This window comes from Sycon ciliatum, chromosome 3 (genome assembly GCF_964019385.1).
Source record: "Sycon ciliatum chromosome 3, ocSycCili1.1, whole genome shotgun sequence".
NCBI lineage: Eukaryota > Metazoa > Porifera > Calcarea > Leucosolenida > Sycettidae > Sycon > Sycon ciliatum.
The window spans coordinates 8,509,943-8,532,965 of NC_088645.1; the positions used below are offsets into that span (position 1 = coordinate 8,509,943).

General features: G+C 48.5%; 3 protein-coding genes across 3 annotated transcripts; 1 reads left to right on the forward strand and 2 right to left on the reverse strand.

Annotated features, from left to right (window-relative positions):
* Positions 1-407: 407 nt before the first annotated feature.
* LOC135811340 (DDRGK domain-containing protein 1-like) lies at positions 408-8,113 on the reverse strand. The gene is made up of 5 exons (XM_065324568.1): positions 7,748-8,113; positions 4,499-4,556; positions 2,310-2,434; positions 1,895-1,984; positions 408-1,480 (listed from the first exon to the last, which is right to left on the reverse strand). The coding sequence occupies exons 1-5, from the start codon at positions 7,958-7,960 to the stop codon at positions 1,247-1,249; spliced, it is 720 nt and encodes a 239-aa protein (XP_065180640.1). The 5' UTR covers positions 7,961-8,113; the 3' UTR covers positions 408-1,246.
* Positions 8,114-8,354: 241 nt separating this feature from the next.
* LOC135811341 (serine/threonine-protein kinase RIO3-like) lies at positions 8,355-15,795 on the forward strand. The gene is made up of 10 exons (XM_065324569.1): positions 8,355-8,789; positions 10,027-10,176; positions 11,031-11,138; positions 11,522-11,664; positions 12,080-12,232; positions 12,520-12,647; positions 12,913-13,158; positions 13,430-13,589; positions 13,853-14,134; positions 14,983-15,795. Exons 1-10 carry the CDS (start codon positions 8,618-8,620, stop codon positions 15,202-15,204), a joined length of 1,764 nt encoding a protein of 587 aa, XP_065180641.1. The 5' UTR covers positions 8,355-8,617; the 3' UTR covers positions 15,205-15,795.
* A 300-nt stretch (positions 15,796-16,095) lies between these two features.
* On the reverse strand, positions 16,096-22,791 carry LOC135811342 (UBX domain-containing protein 6-like). The gene is made up of 4 exons (XM_065324570.1): positions 21,417-22,791; positions 20,030-20,164; positions 18,346-18,564; positions 16,096-17,969 (listed from the first exon to the last, which is right to left on the reverse strand). The coding sequence occupies exons 1-4, from the start codon at positions 22,374-22,376 to the stop codon at positions 17,832-17,834; spliced, it is 1,452 nt and encodes a 483-aa protein (XP_065180642.1). The 5' UTR covers positions 22,377-22,791; the 3' UTR covers positions 16,096-17,831.
* Between the last annotated feature and the right edge of the window lie 232 nt (positions 22,792-23,023).

Below are 23,023 nucleotides of genomic sequence, written 5' to 3' on the forward strand. Positions count from 1 at the left end.
GAGCCCATTGAACAACTCAAAGCCCGTCTGGTGAAGACAAGCCACAGATGCATGCACTATCGGTGTATTGAATACAGCAGGCTTGTACGGAGTCTCTTCGGCTTCTAGGGAGATGTGTGGACAGCGCTTGGTTTTCTCTGTGTGTGTGTGTCTCTGTGCCTCTCTCTCTCTCTCTGTGCCTCTCTCTGTGCCTCTCTCTCTCTCTCTCTCTCTCTCTCTCTCTCTCTCTCTCTCTCTCTCTCTCTCTCTCTCTCTCTCTCTCTCTCTCTCTCTCTCTCTCTCTCTCTCTCTCTCTCTCTCTCTCTCTCTCTCTCTCTCTCTCTCCGCTCTACCTTTCGACAGGCCCTTGTGTATGTTTCACGAAGTGTTTTGTAATAATGGTGACTACCAAGACGACAGCAACGAGGAAAAGAGCAAAACACTTTACAGATAACTTGGCTGTACATAGACCCAAAAAGTGAAACGGCACGAAATAGCAAGTCAACTGCTTAAGGAAACGTGATGTTGAAGCAGGCAGCAATGTGCACGTTAATACACATTTCGCTTGAAATGAAGTTGGCCAACGTGCACCCTATGACTGGCCTATGTACACTGACACACACACACACACACACACACACACACACACACACACACACACATGCACACACACACACACACACATTGAAAGCGAGCAAATTGGATTGAGTTAAGCGCAATTTGTGCAAAATAAAATAAAATCTGCAAAATGTACATTAGTGGCATCGGCAGCAGGGAGAAAAAGCTGATATTTCGTTAAAAGCACGTATTCCCTTTTCTCAACTAATATTTGTACAGCGATGGCGTTACTGTTAGTGCGGAGCGGTTGACTGGAGCTACTCAGAGGGCGCTGGCCATCTCGAGATCATGCTCCCGGCGGTATAACATACCAGCTCCGAGTACAGCATCATAAGAGCTGGCAACAGAACGACCAAGCACTATTAACCAGCAGCGACGAGAAAGCGGTGGTGGTGGCGATAGATGAGGCGGCATTCATCAATGGATCACTCAAGCACCACTGCGTTGCCGACACACGAATACATCACTTTCTCAAGTTGTAGTTGCTAGGAACACGGGTAGCAGGCAGCAGCAGTATGATCACCACAATCAGTACAAACTCCACTTACAGCATTGCCCGCAGGCATATGCCCCCACGCCAGGGTAACAATCAGCTGCGAAGGGCTATTGCCGAGCAACATCATCGGCAAGTCGGGTAGCGTCGACACAACTATGAGATCTTCATGCCGAGCTGCTTGCGTTGCAGCTGCTCCTGTTGCCGCTTCTGCTCCTGCTGCTGACGGCGCTGGTCACGCTCCAGCTGTCGCCGCTGTCGCTCCACCTCGCGCTTCTGCTTCTTGGCCTCGGCACTGATGGCCTCCGCTTCGGAGTCGTCCAGAACGTCTTCATCCCATGCCGACGTGGGGCCCCCTTCCTCGTCATCATCCCACGCCTCCAGCTCGGCCTACACACGGGAACAGCGAGAACAATGGCGATGAAACAGATCGAATAGCAACTCACCAAGCGAACAAAAGACAAACGCAAAAGGAAAGCGCCGGCCACCTGGCCATAGAGGCTACGCGACTACATCGTCAGTCGAGATGATGCTTTGGCGAAGTCGAGGCACAGCGACGCTGCACTTCACTAGCGACTCGCATACACAAGAGTCCATAAACGATTCCGCTGACTCACCCCGTTGAAATCATTGACATAACCTCTAGCATACTAACAAGAAGGACACACTTCAGGCTCTTCAACAACGTGAAAGTTTTGACTAGCATACTTTCAAGCCTTATAGTCAGTAACCGCTCTAAGGAGGACATCATAATAAGAAAATTCAGTGATCAGTGGAGCAAAAGTCCACAGCTAGATCACGTACCGGTGGTGGTGTTGGATCTTGGAAGGCAAAACGATTTGCCTGTGCGGATGATGCACCGCCGCCATTCCGTGACTTCACACGCAGTTTCTGCTACAGAGCAGAACGGACAGACGAGACAGGAGAAACAAAACTTTTCTAAGGATTCGTAAACTCCACTGTAGCCATTTACAAATTGCTTTTCTTGGGATAAAAGTTCATAAAAAAAGAAGCGCATGAGAGAACATACACATACTAGTACACATGTACACCACCAAACTCCTTTATTCACTTCAGTGGCTGGGCATAAGTGGATTTCGTAGGGGGAAAAAGAAGAATAAAAACACAACACAACATGCACGCACACGCGTGCGCACACAACAACAACACACGCACGCACACACACACACACACACACACACACACACACAAAAGGTACCTGCGCAGCCTTCTGAATGACTGGCTCCATATCTGTGAAGAAGTCGACATCTGGTTCGGGTTCCGGCTCTGGAGGCGGCTTCGCTTTGCTCGAGTAAACCTTGGCCTCTGCTTCTGATTTCTGACCTGCGAGCCACAAACAAACATACAAACGATATACATTGTACAGTAAAACCTGTCATAAAAGATCACCTGCCTTTAGAGACCCCTGCCTTTAGAGACCCCTGCCTTTAGAGACCCCTGCCTTTAGAGACCCCTGCCTTTAGAGACCCCTGCCTTTAGAGACCCCTGCCTTTAGAGACCCCTGCCTTTAGAGACCACCTATCCTTAGAGACCACCCATCCTTAGACACTCCCTGCCTTTAGAGACCACCTATCTTTAGAGACCCCTGCCTTTAGAGACCACCTATCTTTAGAGACCCCCCTGCCTTTAGAGATCGCTTGACTTTGAAACTGCCTGTCTTTACACAGATGCTGAGATCGTGAGACAAGGATAAATTCTAGCAATAGTTGGTGGATGCAAAACCCGTGCCACAGTGCTCTTCGTGCTCTTCTCTTTGTTCCTCGAAACGGATTCTACTCGTTCCAGTCCAAGATTTCGTCTACGGAGCTCGCGAATCACTCTGCACCAGCGGACACAGCTCTTCATCGCATATCTTGGAAGAACACAATGTCTAATGGGAAACTCCATCGGGAAAGCTAATGCACGTAGGATCAATTGCACAGGTCATCCAACGGGGCCTGGGTAGAAAACAACCAGTTCCGTGCATCTACTAAGGTCTAAATAAGAAAGTTGCAGAATGGCTCACACCACGCAGTGGTTGACAACTATCCTGGATTATATAAAGAATGTGATGTCGAACATATCAACGTGTTTGGCCTAGTCTGACAGCTTCTTGAAGTGAAGAGTTAGGCAACTACTGTAAGACATGTTAATATAACGAGTCGCAAATTTAACGATTGTCCAAAATTCATAGGTTAACGAGAAGATATGTTAACGATCTTGCAGTATTCTGCCATATCCACACACAGCATATATGAAGCAGTACGGCTTCAACAGATCTTATTATAACGAAGAAATGTCGTCCGTTAAAACGTTAGATCTGCTTCCTCGTTATATATACATGTCTTACAGTAGGCCAAACACGGTGATAATATAGAGACAGAGCATTGTGAAATATACTAGTAAGTACAGTCCATTCAGAAAAAAATGAACTTCTAGCTTTTGGCCATAAATGGGTCAAACGTTGAGTTTTTTTAGAATTTTTTTCTGCAATCCTCTATGGAATCCTCTTCCAATTATGTTTCTGAAGTTTTTTTCTCCAAAAAGCAAGCCATAACAAGAATAGGATTTCGGCCAGGTTTTGCCCCCAAAGCATTGAATTGGGAAAAACCATAAAAATCCAGGCCGTTTGACCCCGTCTGCAACAGTGCAGTGTGCGGTTCGAACCCCAGTTCAGGTACCTTTTTTGAACCCTTTTTCAAATTTCAAATTTCGCAGCACTGCACTGTGTACGATGAAATCACGAAAAATCGCCAAATACGGGAGCTCGCCAGAGCCAGAGCCCATCTTTTTATGAATGGACTGTAGAGTAACTCTTTGTTGCCATCTTCAATAGGTCCGTCAAATAGTAGTAATAGGTTTTTTCATTTGACCCGACGAGACCACATGACGCTTGCAGATCACAGCACGAACAGTTCACCAGCCACACTCCACGAAATCAAGTAGTAGTAGTACTCCTGACAAGTCTTGTTTCGTTCCATAGAGATATAACGGGAAACTCATCAGAGGAGAAGCAGTTGCTGAATGAAGGGGTTTAGCTGAATAATGCTATTTTATAGAGAAGATACAGGCGAAAATGAAAAAAAACCTATTCCTAGTAAGTAGAGCACCGTTTTCCAATGACCGGAGTGTAGTATGCTCAACCTAGGCTACTGTAAATCCACAAATTTTCGGTGTACTTTTATCTTCGGTACTTTCGGTGCATCTGTTCCATACCTAAAATGGCAATACGCCGAACAAACACTAACACGCATAATCCAATACTGGCAATAGGGAACTGCTTCTCTGTACCTAGAATTTCTGTTCACCTAACCTGGCCTTTAGCCCTCGTACCGGCAATATTGAGCAACGAAAAATTCTGAAATTAGAGTACATGTAACTGAAGATTCACACCAGGTCTACACTCACCTGTCACCTCAATGGAGAAAGGCTCTTGATTATCCCATGAACCCCAGTCACCTCCATCCTACAGCAACCAACGCATCACGGAACAAACATACCAACGTGTGCAACACACACACACACACACACACACACACACACACACACACAGTAACACACATACACATACACACACAGTAACACACAGTAACACACACAGACACACACACACACAAACACTTAAACATACAGAATAGCAACTACACAGTTCGGGCAGGGCCAGACTCGTCGGTCTAAGGCGGCTGGATAACGTGCGCGTCTTACAACACAAAACTAGAGAGCTATCACTCAGGGCCCTCGTTCGCTGTGGCCGTGTTACGTGTACGATGGTTAGGGACATATACGAGATACCGCCGCCAGTCGCCGCCCGTCACAACACGGTCGAGTTGTAACTACAGTCCATTTCAAAACTATAGACGCGTAGGGTTTTTGAAATATTTCAAATTTGGCTGGAGCTTTTTGAGAATAGTTTTCGGAATATTGCTCAGGTCCGCTCCACAATTACTCTCATATAGTTTCTAAACGATTGGATAACAGACACCCGATTTGGAAAAATTTATGCACAAAGTGATCACAGATTTTATGTGGTATAGATGCTGGCAGAACGGTTTTTGCCTAGGTACGCGTCTATAGTTTTGAAATGGACTGTACGTAAGTATATTATGTGCAAGTAAAAAATAAATAAAGTAGAACCAGCCAGCTTATAGTACATGCTACTCCGCACTACATGTATATGCAAGCATCACCAGCCTGTCCATACGCGACAGGGTATGAAAGTGAAGAAGTCGAAAGTCAACAAATAAAGACTTCTGAGCCAAGCATGTGTAGTTGGGTCCGCTCTGACCATATCGATATACAGTCCCGTATTTCAGGTGTGCAAGAATGGACTCGGATGGAGAGCCAAGGATAACTTTATAGCATTATAGCGTAGCTTGTAGTTCATTTTCTTTTCTATAAACCGAGTATAAGGCCAAGTAAAAGTAATAATTATTGATTGTTGATCGTCAGCGCCCGCCCCGATTTTTCAGTCCGTCCCGGGATTTATTTTATTTTTTTATTTTCGTGATCAACGGTAGAAAACCCGTGTGTTTAGCGAAACGCGAACCTTTTTTTAGCAGTACGCGCGTGCGCGAGCTCTCATGTACAGTTTCAACGTGCTTTTACCGTAGCGACATCACGCAGTGCAGTGTGATTCCAGTGTACTTGTGTGAAATCTGGCAACTACAATACATGGCACTGTAGTCTGTACAGTGTACCACCTGATATCTACGCCTGCATTCATGGAAACTATGTGTACTCATGCACGCGAGTGTATGTGTGTGTGTGTGTGTGTGTGTGTGTGTGTGTGTGTGTGTGCGTGCGTGCGTGCGTGTGTGTGTGTGTAAAATGAAAAAGACCAAAAAGTAGGGATTCACTGGCCAGAAAAAGCCACTTCATAGCTGTGTGGTGTAGACCAGGCTGAATAGTGGCGGTCAATTCTTCAGCCTTGCAAGCTGTTGAATGGTGCAATCCCAGCACAAGCTGCTATGGCTTCTGCTGTAGCATCGCTATCATCGCCTCCGGCGATGGGCGTCCAATGGTCCAAGGGTCCAATGGTGTGTGTGTGTGTGTGTGTGTGTGTGTGTGTGTGTGTGTGTGTGTGTGTGTGTGTGTGTGTGTGTGTGTGTGTGTGGTGTGTGTGTGGTGTGTGTGTGTGTCTGCCGCATGGCAGCAGGAAATTATATCACAGAGTCATCTGCACATGTTCAAAGTGTTTGGAATGTGCCCAGGCAGACTGGTAGCAGTCACAACCAACAATGGTAGTACACCCATAACCCCATAGACGTAATACATGCTAAGATTTCAAGATGTCCGGTCGATGCAGATATAAAAAAAGTTATAAAATAAAAATAAAACCCTCCCGTCCGCCCGATTTTTCGGAAAATTCTGACGATCAACAATCTTTTTTTTTACTTGGCCTAAAGTACCGTATTTCCCCGATAACAAGTCGCACTTGATAAAACACCGCACCCTCATTTTCATATTTATTCCCGTAGCTATGCAGAAGACGTTACTTCAGTAACGTCTGGCGCTAGCCAGGGTCCACACAGCTTTAATTTGGTGTTTGTTTGTTTGTGTCACGCCTGGCGCTATCCCGTATCTGTCCCGTACCGTACCGTACCATCAAACACAGCTGGCCATATGCAGCTGGCCGCAATATTCAAATAGGGCTTTCAAACGCAAGATCATAACGTGAAGCAACTTGGAAGAATGAGTATGAATGCGAAGTGTATGAGGGAATGCATGTAGGGCGATAGTGCGGGTTCGAATCCCAGGTTATGCCTGAAAAAATAGGAGAATTGAAAAATTTATAACATCCCTATGCTTTTTTTGCCTATGTCATCAATGCGGTAGACGGTGTCGTATTACCTCAACCGTACCTGTACCGTACCGGACTATCAAAGACGGCTGGCCACAATGCATATTCAAATAGGGCTTTCAAATGAAAGATCATAACGTGAAGCAACTTGGAAGAATTAGTATGTATGTATGCGAAGTGTATCGGGGGATGCATGCAGGGCGATAGTGCGGGTTCGAATCCCAGGTTATGTCTTTAAAAAAATGAGAAATTTATAAGAATTTATAACATCCCTATGCTTTTTTTGGTCTAGGTCATCAAGGCAAAAAAGCATAGCGTAGGGCCCTGAGCTTCCAAGCTCTCTCGTTTTCAGCTGTATTGTTTCAATACGCTTAGTAGCAAGAGTACACAACCGATTCTCAAGCTCTGAACAAACAGGCTAGAATTTTACCAGTTGCAGGATGCCCTCATGTGCACGGTGGATCAACTATGTTCTAAATGTACATACAAAAATTAGAACGCCCTGGTCCTGGGCTACGACTCTTCGGGAACTTGACAGCACTCTATTAAGCGGCGCGGAGACAATAACTTTATTGATTTAGCTTCGCTGATTCTGCTTATTGCTACAGTAAAGTACTCTATTAACGGGTATGCAGCTAGTGAAGTGAAAATTCTATTAGAAAATTTGAAATTTCGCCGAAAGCCCTTGGAAATATTTCATGTTTTATGTGTCTGGTCTGTACTGGGGGAAGTCTGCCCATTGCAATAATTTATTTTCTATCAAATCATGACTCATGTACATGTTTATGCATACTACTAGTGCGACTACTGTAGACACTGACAGCAAGCTGGTAAACTAGTAAACATTTCAAGATTACCTCATTCGCATCTTCCTCGCCACCACCACCAGCTGAAGACCCTCCAGATAATGCGGTTTTGGACGATGTCGGAAACAAGTCCGCGCCCGTGGACGACGAACCCTTGATGCCCAGGATCCGCTTCAGACGTGTCACAAATTTACAGATCAGTGAGATGAGGAACACTTTGTAGAGCAGTGCACGCAACGCACGCAGCATGGCTGTAATGCTCATTGGAGACAGGACTGCATGGTAAATTCAAGGTCTACAAATACCTTTTGCAAGGCTTAGGTGCAACCTGGATCGGAAACTGAGGACTGGTGTAGAAAGTTTTCACTTCCCAGCTTTGTAAACAAAACTCAAAGTGTAAACAGAAACGTGTACGATCGTACGAGCAAGCAAGTCGATCGAGCTGCACAAACTGTGACAAAGCACGATTTTTAATTTTTCGACTTTCGATTTTCACGACTTCACACTCGACACGCAGCCCGCGGCCGCGCGCGCCCAGCAAGGACGTGACGTCGTTTTCAAGTCCGTTTAGATGAATTGCGTCATCATCACATCATCGAAGAAAATGGCGCCAGAATTATTGCACTTCGCAAGGAAACAAACGACGCAACCCCCGTCACGTCATACCATTTTTTTATCGACGAAGGCCAGTCTTGCATAGTTTGTTGTTTGCTATATAAAAGGCACTCTGACCTTCAACGTATTCTATCTGCTAAACGTTTTTCAGACATCGTTGCCCTGCATTATCTCCGCCCGACTGCACATAGCTTCGCTACCAATTGCTGCTCCTGACCCTGCATACCGTGTTGCAAATCCTAGTATCTATTTTATTATTCCAAAGACTACAGTTCTATATTATTATTCTCAAGCAATATTCTCACCATGGCTGCTATTATATCTAACAATACTCAAGGCAAGCCAGCGTGGGGCGGCTGGAAGCCTGTAACTACTCCAGCCCCGGCATCTCTAGCTGTGCTAATGGACGAGGAAGTAGCAAAGGAGCTCCATCGCGAGGAGACCTTCCTCGTAGCTGGTCCAGAACCGTCAGTACAATGTAAGTACATGTAATGCTGTAGAGGTAGTGAAACTCGGGAGCGAAGTGTCCGTTGAATTCCTGCTGTCCTGTTGAACGGAGGGAGAGGAAGAGTCGGCTGTGTGTCCTGTGCACTTTGAAGTACAGTAGCGTGCTGGCAAGTTTGTGTCAAACGCTCTTTCTCTCTCTCATTGCTCAATGTAAAGTAAAAAAGGGGTTCATTGTTTGTTGCTCTTACATTTCTGGAGAGTGTATGTATCTGCAAACGGCCCTTCTTGAACCTGGTACATGTACTAGTAACTGGCGTTCGTCTTCCTTTCGGGCAAGTGGTTTTATCTCCTCTCTTGTGCTGTCATTGTCCTGACGTTAGACTGTCTGTATCATTACGTCATATGTTATACCAATGACGTACTGTTGTGAATACTTTCCACAATTGGGGAAGGGGTGTGTGCACGTGTAGTTATAGGTAGTGGCAAGAGTACATAACCCCCCAGAGTGTGCAACTCCACTATGGGTGCTGTCCCGACAGAATTTCAAGTTGACGTCATTTTGATGATGCAATGCGCACTGTACACGGATTATCAGACGAATCCGGAACCTGTGGTTGACCGAAGCCGATTGATCCTGTACAAATTATTGCAAAGAAAAACGTGTGATGCGTTGACACCCGTACACATGTTGTAAATCACTGCTGCAAGGAGCATTGCGTCATAAATAATGACGTCAACTTGAAATTCTGTCGGGACAACAGGGTATGTGGGAGTTGCACACTCTGGGGGGTTATGTACTCTTGGTAGTGGGGTGTGTGTCTTTGCGCGTAACATGTGCTTTCAGCCGTTGTTGTCGAATGCTCACAAGGGACTACAGCCATACACATCTTCACAACACTCCAAGATGGGCCTTGCCCGGATATTCGGATGATTATAATTATGATTAATCATCCGAATATAAATTTTATATCTTTTTCTTTCAGTGATTGTTGTAGGCCAGGCCGTTCTGTTTGGAGTGTTGTGTGAAGATATACCTTATCCTACACAGTTACAAGGGCCTGATCGGAGCATCATGCCCGACGTAACTGTGTAGGATTGCGGTTCAGACAAGGCCCACATCACAACCAACTCTGGTCACGACCAGCATGGTTGGATTTTCAGTTTCGAGTAGAAAGTAACAGATGTTTTTGAAGTTCACAGCATGCAACAGTCTTTGCACATTGAGAACCTAGAGAAGGTGTTTGTTGTTCTTGTGTGTGTCATTGCAGCGGAGCCTATTCCAGTAGCCGTGGCGGTGGCTGCACCAGTTGAGACAAACAGCGATGAACAGATCGCCGCTCAGCTGCAGGAGCAGTTTGACCGCGAGCACGATGAAGAGCTTCGCAAGCTCGAAAAGCACATGAACGGCAAGAGCAGTGGTGAGTGCACTGTGTGTGTGTATGTGTACGTGTGTGTGTGTGTGGCCGAGGCTGGTTGGTAAAGTAACTCCAATTTCACTTCAAGGTACCAGTGCATCTAGTGTCTGCTTCTATCAAAGCAGCATGCTGTCTATACTGGTTACCCCAGCAAGTGTAGGGTGTGCATAGGTAACTGTCTTGGCCGTTTTATGCCGATGTACTCCGTGTGGTGTAGACCAGGTGTGCATTGGTGGTCGATTCACATGGCTTCGCCAGTTGTTTGGATTAGACAGTTATCTGGCGCAAGTCTTGATCTGTCTCATTCAGATCTTGTTCGCTACCGTTGCTATAAGAGAAAATCTGTGGGTGCACATCCAGTGCATTTGCAGATTTGCGTGCTTCTCTTGCGACGGGCGTATACATGGTCCATGATGTGTGTGTGTGTGTGTGTGTGAGTGCAGTGTTTGTGTGTGTGCGTGTCTGTCTGTCTGTCTGAAATCCAGTCATGTCACTCACGTATGCGCCTGGTGTTGCGCAGTCCTAGACCTGCGAACACTTGGCTGTGAAATGGTGCAAGGCTTGAACTTGAGTGAAGTGACTGGATTTCATTGCACAGGACTGTACTTGTCCAGAAAGCGCGCTCGCAGAGTTGCATGTTTCTTGTATGTCGACCAGTGCACGATTGTGTTTTGTATTTTACAGGGCTGCGGCGGTACGAGCATGTGCGTGTGTGTGTGTGTGTGTGTGTGTGTGTGTGTGTGTGTGTGTGTGTGTGTGTGTAAAAGCCGGACAGTTCAAGGTGAAGTGACAACCGTTTTTACCACTTTTGTGTGCCCGTGTTATATTTTGTGTGTGTGTGTGTGTGTTTGCTTCAGTCACAATCTCCTTGAGCAATTTCAACCGCTCTCATTATTCGCAATCAAGCGGCAGTGCTGAGGACGATGATGAGGATGACGAGGAGGATATGCCCATGCCAGTACAAGGTATGTTCTAGCCAGCCCATTGGCATCTGCTTCATTGAATGACATGACATTCCTGTATTTGCGCTCGTGTGTGTGTGTGTTTGTGCTCGTGTGTGTGTGTTTGTGCCCATGTGCATGTGTGTGTATGTGTGGTCGAAAAGCCATCCCGGGAACTGCGTATAGTATGGTATAGACCGAGCTAATATGTGTAGCCTAGGTGTATTTCTGTGCCTTGTGACCGGCTTCTTCATTTATACAGCATAGGTTTTTGTTTTCCGTCTGGCTCACCTTACCAACGCCTTTTGGCGACGGCCATGCGCGTGTTGTGCTGTTCGTGTGCCAGCACTGTCATCATTGTAACCTGTGATGTGTCTTCTCTGTATTTGGTGCCATGGCGCGCACAGCCCGTACGTCCCCCAATAGCGGAGGAGGAGGCGGTGGCGGGGGTCCCGGTCGTCGTCGGAGACCCCATGGCGGTGCGTCCGTCCCAACAAAACACGACCCGGTTATCTCCGGACGACGAAATGCCCGAGCAGCCGAAGAACGGGTGAGTTGCCTGCTTGTGTTGTTACTGAGGTCTGTGTGCATGTGTGTATGGGTATGGTAATGGTAACGGCCGCTGAACAACAAAACAGGAATGCGTACAAGGCATAGTGATCCTCCTTGCACAACGCATTGAGTGTGTGTTCTAAATTCGTCAGGTTGATTTTTTCGTTTGCCGCTGTTGTGAATACCAAAGCTGCTCTGTGAAGCTTTGCGCTCTTCCTGCTAAGCTTCCTTTGATAGTGTTCCCGGCAACGTATCCATGTCACTCTGGTAGAGTGTTGGTTTTATGCCTGCACTCTTGAGGAGGGCGGTCATCATTGACAGTGTGGGTGATGGTGACCATGTGCTGTCTCTGTGTGTCCTTGTGTGGCTGACATTGATTGTGCATGTACTGTCTCTGTGTGTCTCTGTTACAGCTTCCTCCCAGTATGGCTGTCGGCACACTGGTTGCCAGCGACGGAACGTCCATGAAGATCGATAACCGTACCTATAACGGCCTCGTCAAGTTCTCGCAGCAGGGCGGTCGCAAGTCGGCACGCGTACGCGAAACACGCGACCACTCCACAATGGTACGTCAGTTTTTATTGTCTGCTCCTTGTTGTCGATGTGAATCTCTGTGTGATTCGTGTAACTAGGATATACCGGCTCCTCAAAGCACTAGGTCGTGTTCGCCACCCCTTTCAGCCTACCAGGCTGTTACATGGCAAAATCCCAGCGTGGGTTGTGCAGCTCTCTCTCTCTCTTCTTGTCTGTGTGTGTACTACCAACTTGTTGGAAGGCCACCTTCCTGCCAAAGCATTGCACTTATACATTGTGCGTGCGTGTGTGTGTGTGTTTCTCGTTTCTACCACTGTAGAGTCATAACCTGGATGCTAAAACTGTTGGCCTTATCAAGAAAATGGTGAACAATGGTCGTATCTCAGAGATGGGAGGTCTCATCAGCCAGGGCAAAGAGGCGACGGTTTACCATGCCTTTGGGCCAAAGTATGTCTCTCCTCGCTCTGTCTCTCTCTCTATCTCTCACACACACACACACACACACAAGCACGCACGCATACTCTCCTCGTCAAGGATGCTTAGCTGACACTGATCCTGTGTGAAGAGAATCCTGACTCCTGCAAAATACTTTTATATTCTACGATGCATGGAGATGGAACAATTACTCTGAATATTTGACTAGCTACCTGCTCAATTTCTTGAAAGATAGTCTTACACTCTCCTAATGTGTGTGTGTGTGGTGTGTACTCAGTGAGGAGGACGAGGAGTTTGACGACATGCTCAGTGACGGAGAGTCGCTTCCAGAGCGGCCGAAGAACAGCGCACAGCCCTCGCTGCCCGAGTATGCGGTAAAAGTCTTCAAGACCACCCTGGCTGAATTCAAAACTCGCGGCATCTACATCCAAGATGATATGCGCTTCAAGGACCGACTGAAGTCGCAGAACTCGCGCACCATCATGCACATCTGGGCTGAGAAGGAAATGCGCAATTTGCAACGGTGAGAACTTGTCCCTGTCTCCTAACGTTGCTTCTCTGCCGGTTTTGCGGTGTCTTGTTTAGCCAGTGTGTGTGTGCGCACTCACGCGCGCGTGTGTGTTTGATTCCTGTCCCTCGTCTTCACGTTGTACTGGCTTTGGTGTGCTGCTCTGTGAGGTGTGTTTGATTCCTTGTACAGTGTTACAGTGTAGCGTTTCTGCACAGCTGCCTGATCTATATTTAATATAGCTCTTTCTTGTGTTCTGTTATGCCTGTTCACTCTCTTACTACAGCCTGCAGAAGGCTGTTTTACCGTGCCCAGAGCCCATCTTCCTGAATAATCACATTCTGGTGATGACGTTCATTGGGCGTGATGGTGTGCACGCTCCCCAGCTGCGTGACGCCCGGCTTACTGCTCAACAGATGCAGCGTGCCTACGAACAGAGCCTGGTGGTGAGTGCACACATACACACACACACACCTGGAAGGTGAAATGGCTACTCCGTCTCTGTCTCTCTCTCTGTCTGTCTTGCTCTCGCTCTCTCTCTCTCTCTCTCTCTCTCTCTCTCTGTCTTGCTCTCGCTCTCTCGGCCCGGTCAGAGGGCTTTGGGTCCAGTTTCAATGTGAGATGCATTGTAGATTCAGGCTGTTGCTGTTTGAGTAATGTAACGTTGGGTGGTGGTGTTTCTCCCTTGTGTTCTTCTTCTGCTGTGCAGCTTCTAACACGTATGTACAAGGAGTGCAAGCTGGTGCATGCCGACTTCTCACCGTTCAACCTACTGTGGCATGAGCAGCGCCTGTTTGTAATTGACGTATCACAGTCGGTGGAGCCATGGCATCAGGACGCCATGCGATTCCTGTACCGCGACGTCGAGAACCTGCTGGATTACTTCCGCAAGATGGGCGTGCGCGGTGTGGCCACGATACCCGAGGTCATCCAGCACGTCACTGGCTTCCATATTAGCTCCTCGCTCAGCGAGAAGCAGTATATCGAAGAGGTGGGTTGCGTGGTGTTTCTCTTCTGCTGCTGCTGCTTGCATGACAGACATGTCTGACTGTGACAGTTAGCTGCGAGTTCCCCTCGTAACCCCGTTTAGCTTTGTATAGTGTAGTATGTCGAGGAGGTGGGTTGAGTGGTGTTTCCTTCGCTGATGCACATCTTCTCGCTAAGAAACACGTCTGATTGTGACAGTTAGCTGAGAGTTCCCCTCGTAACCTCATCTAGCTTGTATGGTGCAATTGCTACTCTCAGTTTCAGTTACCTAGGTCCGCTGTTTTCTTGATCGTCCTCTGGCTGGTTTTTACAGCCCGGCGGAGAGAAAGAAAAAGCCTTGAACTCGACCTTGACCTTGCTATCACCAGCGGGTTCCCAACACAAGCTTGGCAAGATCATAAGAAGTCTGGTGTATGCCCAGCCCTCATGCAGAGCCCCTGTTTTTCTTGTCCCCTGTTTCTGTTTGACAGTTGTGCCTGACGTGTCGTCCTGTTCCTTGCTATTGGGTGTTGTCATTGTGTGTTGCTGTTTGCAGTTGTGTGTCCTGTGTTCTTTGCCATGTTCCTGTATAGATGATATGCCAAATAACGCGCAACTAGACTTGAGAGGGCATTGTAGAGTAGTTGCATACAAAGTTCAAAGTTGTACGGTTACCTGTGACTTGTGCTCCTGCAGAGCTCAGGTCCTGCCGTGTACACATTGTAGTATTGTATGGAACTGGTGTGCAATGCCCTCCCAAGTCTAGATGCGTGTTATTAGGCATATCATCTATTGTGTTTGCTGTTTGCAGTTCTGTCGCATAGCCCGATGTGTCTTGTGTTCGGTCCTACTGTGTGTTTGCTGTTTGCACAGTTATGCCGCAGGGCCGACCAGACCAACCGTGGCAAGCGCGGCGGGGCTCAGCATGGCTCGTCGCCACCGGAGGAGTCCTTCACTGACATGTACGAGCGTGCCGTCATTGAGAACGCACGCACACGCGCCGAGAAGGAAGCACGTGCTGCGCTGGAGTGCGACGACGGCGAAGATGACGATACCGAGGAGTCATCCTCCACTTCAGCTCAGCACGATGAGTAATCTACTAGTGTGATGACGGTGAAGATGATGACGATGCTGAGGACTCGTGCCGCTCCCCACGATGTGTAATCTACTCGAGTGTGATGTCATCTGCTGCTATAATCTACTAGAGTGTGATGTCATCTGCTGCTGTTCACCACGATGTGTAATCTACTAGAGTGTGATGGCGGTGAAGATGATCCCGCTGCAGCTCGGCACGATGGGTAATCTATTACAAGCATGTGGTGACGATACTAAGAAGTCATCCGCTGCGGCTCAGCATGATTTGTAATCTTGTAATGCTGTTTTCCTGTTTTTTTCCAAATCAATGTCAACGACCCGAACCTACCAGTCAGCAGCGCACTGTGTCTCCAATACTACTTAGCTAGTGTTCTAGTGTAGTGAGCATGTCTTGTCTGTTCCTTACTCGCCCACACTCCTGTAGGAACTACAGTATGCATTTTTTGCTAACATACCATACCCTCAGTCTTTTCATGAACATCATATAAATAGGCTGTGTTTTATCCCGTCCTGTTGATATGGGCTGTGTTTTCGTCATACACCGTCACAGGGCAGTGTGAATTGAACTAAACTTTGACGTTTGTTTTGCAATTACGTTGATGGACTGGTGTGCCCACATTGGCCCGGGAAATTATCCAGTTCTACCTGGACGGGGAGTAAGGCGACTCACATTGCCCTGGGACATTTTTCGGTTTCACCAAGACCAGGAGGGAGTATGTCCGGCCCGAAAAATAAATTGCTGATTACCACCACCCCAAAATTGATCAGGGATCGACCCGAAACTCGGCCTCTCTGGGTGTACAGCGGATACTGCCGCCCGCCCCTTTCCCCGCCTCAATGAAGGGCATATCACATGTCCATCCTTCAGCTCGTAGCCAGCGCACAGCAGAATTTGGAAATTCATGAAAATTCCGATACGGCAGAAAAAGGATGTAGTATAGCGCAATAACGAACATACATGGAGATCGAGTAGTGTAGCACGATACATATTGAATGCACAGCCAGCCATGCACTCTATCTGTGAAAAAGTCATTGGGGTTATAATTTCGGTTGACGAGACGTACAATGTACATGTAGGAGATAAAACGCCAGCAAGCAGAAATAAATCTTGGCGGAGCAAAACTCAACGTGATGTGGCAAAACGCCTTCCGGTAGCAACAAGAGCACATGAAACCTATTTCCATGTTCAATGACTTGATGGGTAGAAATAAAGACATTGGACACAACTGGGTAGGTTCAGGGAGGGGGGGGGGGGGGGGGGAAGCCCAGGTGCTGAACAAGCAGGGCAAGAATCTCACCACTGAGTAGCGTACAGCGTGTGTGTGTGGGGGGGGGGGGAACAGTGCTGAACAAGCAGGGCAAGAATCTCACCACTGAGTAGCGTACAGCGTGTGTGTGTGGGGGGGGGGGGGGGACAGTGCTGAACAAGCAGGGCAAGAATCTCACCACTGAGTAGCGTACAGCGTGTGTGTGTGGGCGGGGGACAGTGCTGAACAAGCAGGGCAAGAATCTCACCACTGAGTAGCGTACAGCGTGTGTGTGTGTGTGGGCGGGGGGGGGGGGGGGGGACAGTGCTGAACAAGCAGGGCAAGAATCTCACCACAGTAGTGGGGGGGGGGGGCATGCTGAACAAGAAAACTGGAAACTTAACTACATGTACTAAGATGCAGCATGTGAGACGAGGTGAGATGCCTGACAAACATGCTGGAGCTGCACACGTATTGCTACCATGGTTACATGCTACTCACGGGGACATGGCATACGGACGATGACAAGGTGTGTGTACAAGGTGCGTGCGTGTGTGTGCGCGCTGGTAAACTATACACTTACACGTTGAGTTTGAGGGCGGACAGACAGGACGAGAGCAACTCCATGCTATGGTACACAATACTACTGCCGCAGCAGCAGCAGCAGCAGCAGCAGCAGCGGCAGCAGCAGCGGCAGCAGCAGCAGCGGCACGGCCCCGGAGCTTGTGTTCTACAGGGGCCGAGTACTAGTAGAGCAGAGCGACCAGGACCAGACACGTGAATATACACTATTGCATTGCATGGCTGGTTGGCGTGTTGTCAGCGGGTCCTCCCACACAGTGCGAGGAGACAGGCAGCACTTGGACATAAATGGAGTGTACAGATTGGTGCAATCCCCATCACAACTAACGCCACATCCCGCAGCAGCAGCACCCCCGCTGGCGATGGGCAAATGCAGGCAAACTACTAGTATAACCGAGCTGCAGATGCTTGACTCATTGACAACAAGACGGAAGCGACATCATCACCACCACTACCACCACGAAGACTGGTAGCAGCATCTACTGCGTGCAGGGACACACACGCCCCGAGACAAGGCGATGACGACAACGGCAGCACGCACACGCGGGTGCGATAGTTTCCACTGACCACCGCGCTCTAACATCCAGGCGCAGACAGCAAGCGCCACGCCACGCAACCACTTGCTAGCCAAGTTGGCGGTGCTGGTGCTTTGACAACCAAACGGCACTAGTCCGCAAAGCTGCACACATCTGTAGATAGCGTACCAGTGTTGGATAGCAGCACACGACGACGACGCCGACGAGATGTGTTGACTGGCTGACAACGACGACGCCGACGCCGGAGTAGCTAGCTATAGTGTTAGTAATCACTAACGATGTTCATCATGAGTTCAACTCTGAGAAAGCGTGTGTCCTCGGGGGACAGTCCGCTGCCGTGCTTCACAAAGTGGACCGTGATCAGTGCGTGGGGTACCCAGTGGGCTGCTGACAACGTCACCTGCGGGCACATACACACATACACACATACACACATACACACATACACACATACACACATGTACAAGTACACACACGTACACACACACACACACACACACACACGCACGACAGCGAGGTACCATTCGTTATGAACAGCAGCACACACTGGGGACGTTTGAGACCCGAGAATCGAGGTTCTCCCTTACACAAGCAGCACCCACAAAACAGAGCTCATGCCCATGACACATGAACATACACTATTGCATGGCTGGCGTGTAGTCAGTCAGTGTCCGATAGTGCGAGCCAGGCAGCAGATAGGTGTACATGGGGGTTCCCCGTCACACAAGCAACGGCCACAAATCAGAGTGCATGCACGTGCCCGTGGGTAGGCGTACCATCTCATCCTTCACCGGTCGGCCGCGTGGATCGATCATGACAAACTCCGCATTCTGCAGCTCCTCTCGCAGAGCGCTGTTTATGGCCAGGCGCACATCAGAGATCATCTCGTTCGGGTAGAACATAGCCTGGAGGACGGCACCGTCGTGGAAGCGCACGCGCAGCACACAATAGCGATAGGTGCGCAGTGCCGCCTGCGTGTCACGATCCCTCATTGCCTGCGAGCGCAGCACACGCGAGTGCAGCACACAGCGTGTGTGACAGGAACACAGCAACGTGTGCACACACACAGAAACAGATAGAGAGATAGGGATAGAGATAGATAGATAGAGAGATAGAGAGAGAGAGAGAGAGAGAGAGAGAGAGAGAGAGAGAGAGAGAGAGAGAGAGAGAGAGAGAGAGAGAGAGAGAGAGAGAGAGAGAGAGAGAGAGAGAGAGAGAGAGAGAGAGAGAGAGAAAGAGAGATAGATAGAGAGAGAGTGAGTGAAAGAGGAAACAGAGTGAGAGTGAGCCACAAGAAAACAACAAATAAAAAAAGCTGGTTAATCTGCACAACTGCAATGGACTAGTAGGTGTGATACTAGTACTAGTGACATTGGCATCCATTCCAATCAAATTTCACAACTGTGAGCACATCACAAGAAAAACAACACCAGTAGAGGCGACGGTTTCAAATAGGACATAGGTTGCAAACCGGAACGGACTCAATATTCACTTTCTCTCTTGGTATTTTGATTAGAAAACATAATTATGTCACAGTGAGACTACGATGTGTTATACTCCGAGCCAAAATATCATGGCTCTGCGATGACCAGAAGCGCCACACCAAGTAGGTGAGTTTTTGACGTGTTGCTTCGCACTGCGACTTGAGTTTTACGACTTTCGAAAAATCAACTTCTTGTCGCAGGTAAACAGCGGCTCGCCTCTCGCCAATAAAGCACCGCATACCAATCAAAACTAATGGAAGCACACACAAGGCTTATTGTTACTCTGTACTGGCCATCGTGGAGCGATAGCAATTACCTAATTTCAGACCCAGAGTGAATTTGACGTGCACTCTAAAACGTGTCCGGTTTGGAGCCACCTCTGATTTGAACTTTTTTGAAGCGAAAAATTGGGCAACTTGGAGGCAATGGGTCAACACAAAGGAGTGGCTCAGTTCGATTGACTCTGGCCCCAGAGCAAACTTCAACATGCCAGTTTCCTTCCACAAACATATTTCGAGTGAAAAGTCAACGCTGATGATCGGTTTGGGTCTATACAAATTTGGCTGTCAAAGCGTCCCGGTATCGAACCGTCTACTCTACATGGTAAGGGAGTGTAAAGTAGCGAACATCAACACGTCGCGAACACAAGGCACTTTACAGTGTAGAGGCTACTACTAGTAGGTGAGTGACATCGTCGTGTTTGCTTTGTACCTGGCTATGCATATGCAGTGGCAAACCAGCACTTATGATCCACAACGCCGTAAAAAACAACCCGACAAGACGGGTCACACAGTACACGTCCACCCTGGTTAGTACGACATCTGCTACAAGACAAACCTCATTAGTAGACAACGATCCAAAATCTGCTGACGCATGAAACGCGTATATTCACGTCTGGACAGTAGATAACACTCGTTATAAGACAAAGAAGAAGTTGAAACCCCCGGGATTGTCCACTAACGAGGTATGAATGTACCTGTGTGCGCAGAGTGGAGAGTGTCTCAACCTCTTGTTTCCGCCGCGCCTGTTCACGCTTCAGCTCCTCGGCCGTCATGCGGAAGAAGGCGGCCGGCAATGGGAACTGTGTCAGCCGCTGGGACACACGTAACACCTGCAGCAGGGTAGTAGTGGTCACATGATACAGAGACACGTATACAGACATGCACATGTATACACACAGACACACACATGCACACGTACACACACAGACATGCACACATACACACACACGTCACACACAGATACACACACACGTCACACACAGACGTACATGTGCACACGTATACACACACACACACACACACACATACAGACATGCACACGTACACATATACACACGCACACACACGTTCACATACCACACACATACACACCCACACATGTTCACAGACGAACACACACACACACACACACACACACACACACACGCGTACATGCTCAGATAAAGTATTCAAGAGATGCAGCGTACTGTTGGAAGAGAGGAGAGCACCAGTGTTGCACTTTTCAAAATTTAAACCGAAAACTAAAATGCTATACCCAAGACGTTGTGTAAGAGTACATAACCAAGAGTGTACAACTCCTATCTTCAGCTACAACGGACTCATCCACGGCAGACTTTATAATTATACTGTGTAATTTGGGCGGAAGTATGATCAAGTGTGTACTAGTGTGCCTCTCTGTGCTTGTCATAACGATACCTATACGTTCATCAGGTTCAGGCCCAGGTTCCGGACCAGGTTAATGACCAGGTTCGGGACCAGGTTCCGGATCAGGTTCTGGACCAGGTTCTGGATCAGGTTCGGGACCAGGTTCAGGCCCAGGTTTGGGACCAGGTTCAGAACCATGTTCAGGACCAGGTTCAGGCCCAGGTTCCAGACCAGGTTCCGGACCAGGTTTGGGACCAGATTCAGGACCAGGTTCATGACCAGATTCAGGACCAGGCCCAGATTCAGGACCAGGTCCAAATGGTATGGATCTACTGTCCGGTATTCTGAATCCACTACCTTGTGATGGTATCAGCGAGCCTTTTGATCTCTGGCTAGGCATGATTGCATCAGCGAGTCCCACGGATGCGAAAGACTCTGGGACATAAGAAAACTCTGCCGTGGGCTAAGATATCACCTTGGCGATATCCCTGTCGCCGGGTGTGTGAAAGATAGATAGATAAATAGGTAGACAGACAGACACACACACACACACACATACATACACATAACACACACACTCACCCACCCACTCATGCACACACACACACATACATACACACATACATACACACACACGTACACACACCCGTACACACACCCGTACACACACACGTACACACACACACAGTAACAGAGGGGGGGGGGGGATTCGCTCACCTGAAAGCAACGGTCTAACTTCACTTTCAGCGGCTTGGTATTTTCCAAGATCTCCATCGCAACCGTAAGCATGTCAGAGTTCCCACGGTCTGCTTCCTCCATGACAAGAAAGTCCTCTTCAGGTGCCTCACCGTCCTTGGACATCTTATGCAGCTTAAATTTCACTGCATCAAGGAACTCTAAGGCCCCCGGTACGACCACCACTCGGTCGCGCACAACGGCATTCTGCAGGCGTATCCGTCCGTACTTGGCCTCCGTCGGGTTCATGATGATGTTGTTCAGGTACTTGCGGATGGTTTCCACGCACGCCTGCAACTTTTCGCTATTCCGCGTCATCGTAAACAGCATAAACGCCGAGGTCACCAGCGGCTCGCGTGGCAGCTCCTCGCGAAAGCACTTTTCCAGATGCTCCTGACGGTCTTGCCGTCCAAAGCTCTCGCCGCACATCGGACATATCAGCTTGACGGGAAACAGTCTACTGTCGCCGCCACCTAGACCCGTAATGTTGGCGTTGCGCTGACGCACGGCCGGATCAACGGGGTTTTCCGCTGCCGTTGCCGCCGCTCCAGAGGACGATGCGCTCGCACTGGCAGAGGCTTCGCTGCTGGCTTTTCTCCGGAACACGGTGCCAGTGATGGGTGCAGTGTTACGCTGGTGTTGCTCGTGCCTGCTCAGAGCAGCCACTGCCGCCGCCGTACTTGCTTCTGATGCTGGTGCAGCAGCGGCGGCAGCAGCAGCAGCACGAGGTTGACCGCCACTCGCCGAGGCCGAGGATGGTGCTGCTGCCGAAGCCGCCCTGGCGGAGCCTGCCGACGCCGACGCGGCCCTGGAAGCGGCAGCACCAGCAGCAGCTGATGACGCCTGCTGCGATGGTGCAGCATCGAGACGATGGCCCTCGCCCGCCTTCTTGAACTTGCTGTCCAACTTCTTCTCCTCGAAAAAAGATTTGATTTTATCCATGGTCTTCTCTTCTATGGCAAAAACAGGCTAGAGAAGTCGAGACGGCGCACCAGAACAGGAGCGATAGTGAATGCAGAACACTAATGCTTCAACTCAACTACTGCAGTACCATAATAACTGTTTTCCTCAAAGCTGGTAGTTTTCTCTATGAGGGCATCGTTGCAATGGCACCCAATGCAAACACGTCGAAACGGAGGCACCCGAGAGCTGAGCAATGACTCCAATGAGTGCTCTGCGAAGCTCTCTCTCTCTCTCGCACACTGTTTTCAACACGGAATAATCTAGGAATGACTTTCCTTCCTGCTGTCGAGACACACGAAAACAACAACGTGAAGACTGGAAGAGAGAAGTAGAGCAACAACATAAGAACTGAACTGCACAGCATGAACGTTCGAACAAAACTCACCAAAAGTGAGCACGGGGAAATCAAAAAATCAAACTATTTTCTTCATCGGACACGACGTCATCGCGCAGACAGGTATGACGTAAACAACGTAACTTTAACGCCAAAGGAGTTTCAAAGGTGATATTTTTTGACATCAACATTCATATCCGACGTTCATGATTTTTTCACTTGTTCTGGATGCATGATGCATCGATGGTGAACATGGTGAATGGTACTTTTTATTGTACTGTACATGACTTGT

Bases quoted from the DNA above. Each gene is read 5' to 3' on its own strand.
- LOC135811340 (XM_065324568.1), bottom strand. From the start codon at position 7,960: ATGAGCATTACAGCCATGCTGCGTGCGTTGCGTGCACTGCTCTACAAA. The intron at 1,985-2,309 runs GTACCTTTTGTG...TCTGCTCTGTAG, and splicing joins TCATTCAGAAGGCTGCGCAG to CAGAAACTGCGTGTGAAGTC. The intron at 1,481-1,894 runs GTACGTGATCTA...TCCCGTGTGTAG, and splicing joins AAGATCCAACACCACCACCG to GCCGAGCTGGAGGCGTGGGA.
- LOC135811341 (XM_065324569.1), top strand. From the start codon at position 8,618: ATGGCTGCTATTATATCTAACAATACTCAAGGCAAGCCAGCGTGGGGC. The intron at 8,790-10,026 runs GTAAGTACATGT...GTGTCATTGCAG, and splicing joins TCCAGAACCGTCAGTACAAT to CGGAGCCTATTCCAGTAGCC. The intron at 10,177-11,030 runs GTGAGTGCACTG...TGTTTGCTTCAG, and splicing joins CATGAACGGCAAGAGCAGTG to TCACAATCTCCTTGAGCAAT.
- LOC135811342 (XM_065324570.1), bottom strand. From the start codon at position 22,376: ATGGATAAAATCAAATCTTTTTTCGAGGAGAAGAAGTTGGACAGCAAG. The intron at 18,565-20,029 runs GTACATTCATAC...CTGCGCTCGCAG, and splicing joins TCTCCACTCTGCGCACACAG to GCAATGAGGGATCGTGACAC. The intron at 17,970-18,345 runs GTACGCCTACCC...ATGTGCCCGCAG, and splicing joins GACCGGTGAAGGATGAGATG to GTGACGTTGTCAGCAGCCCA.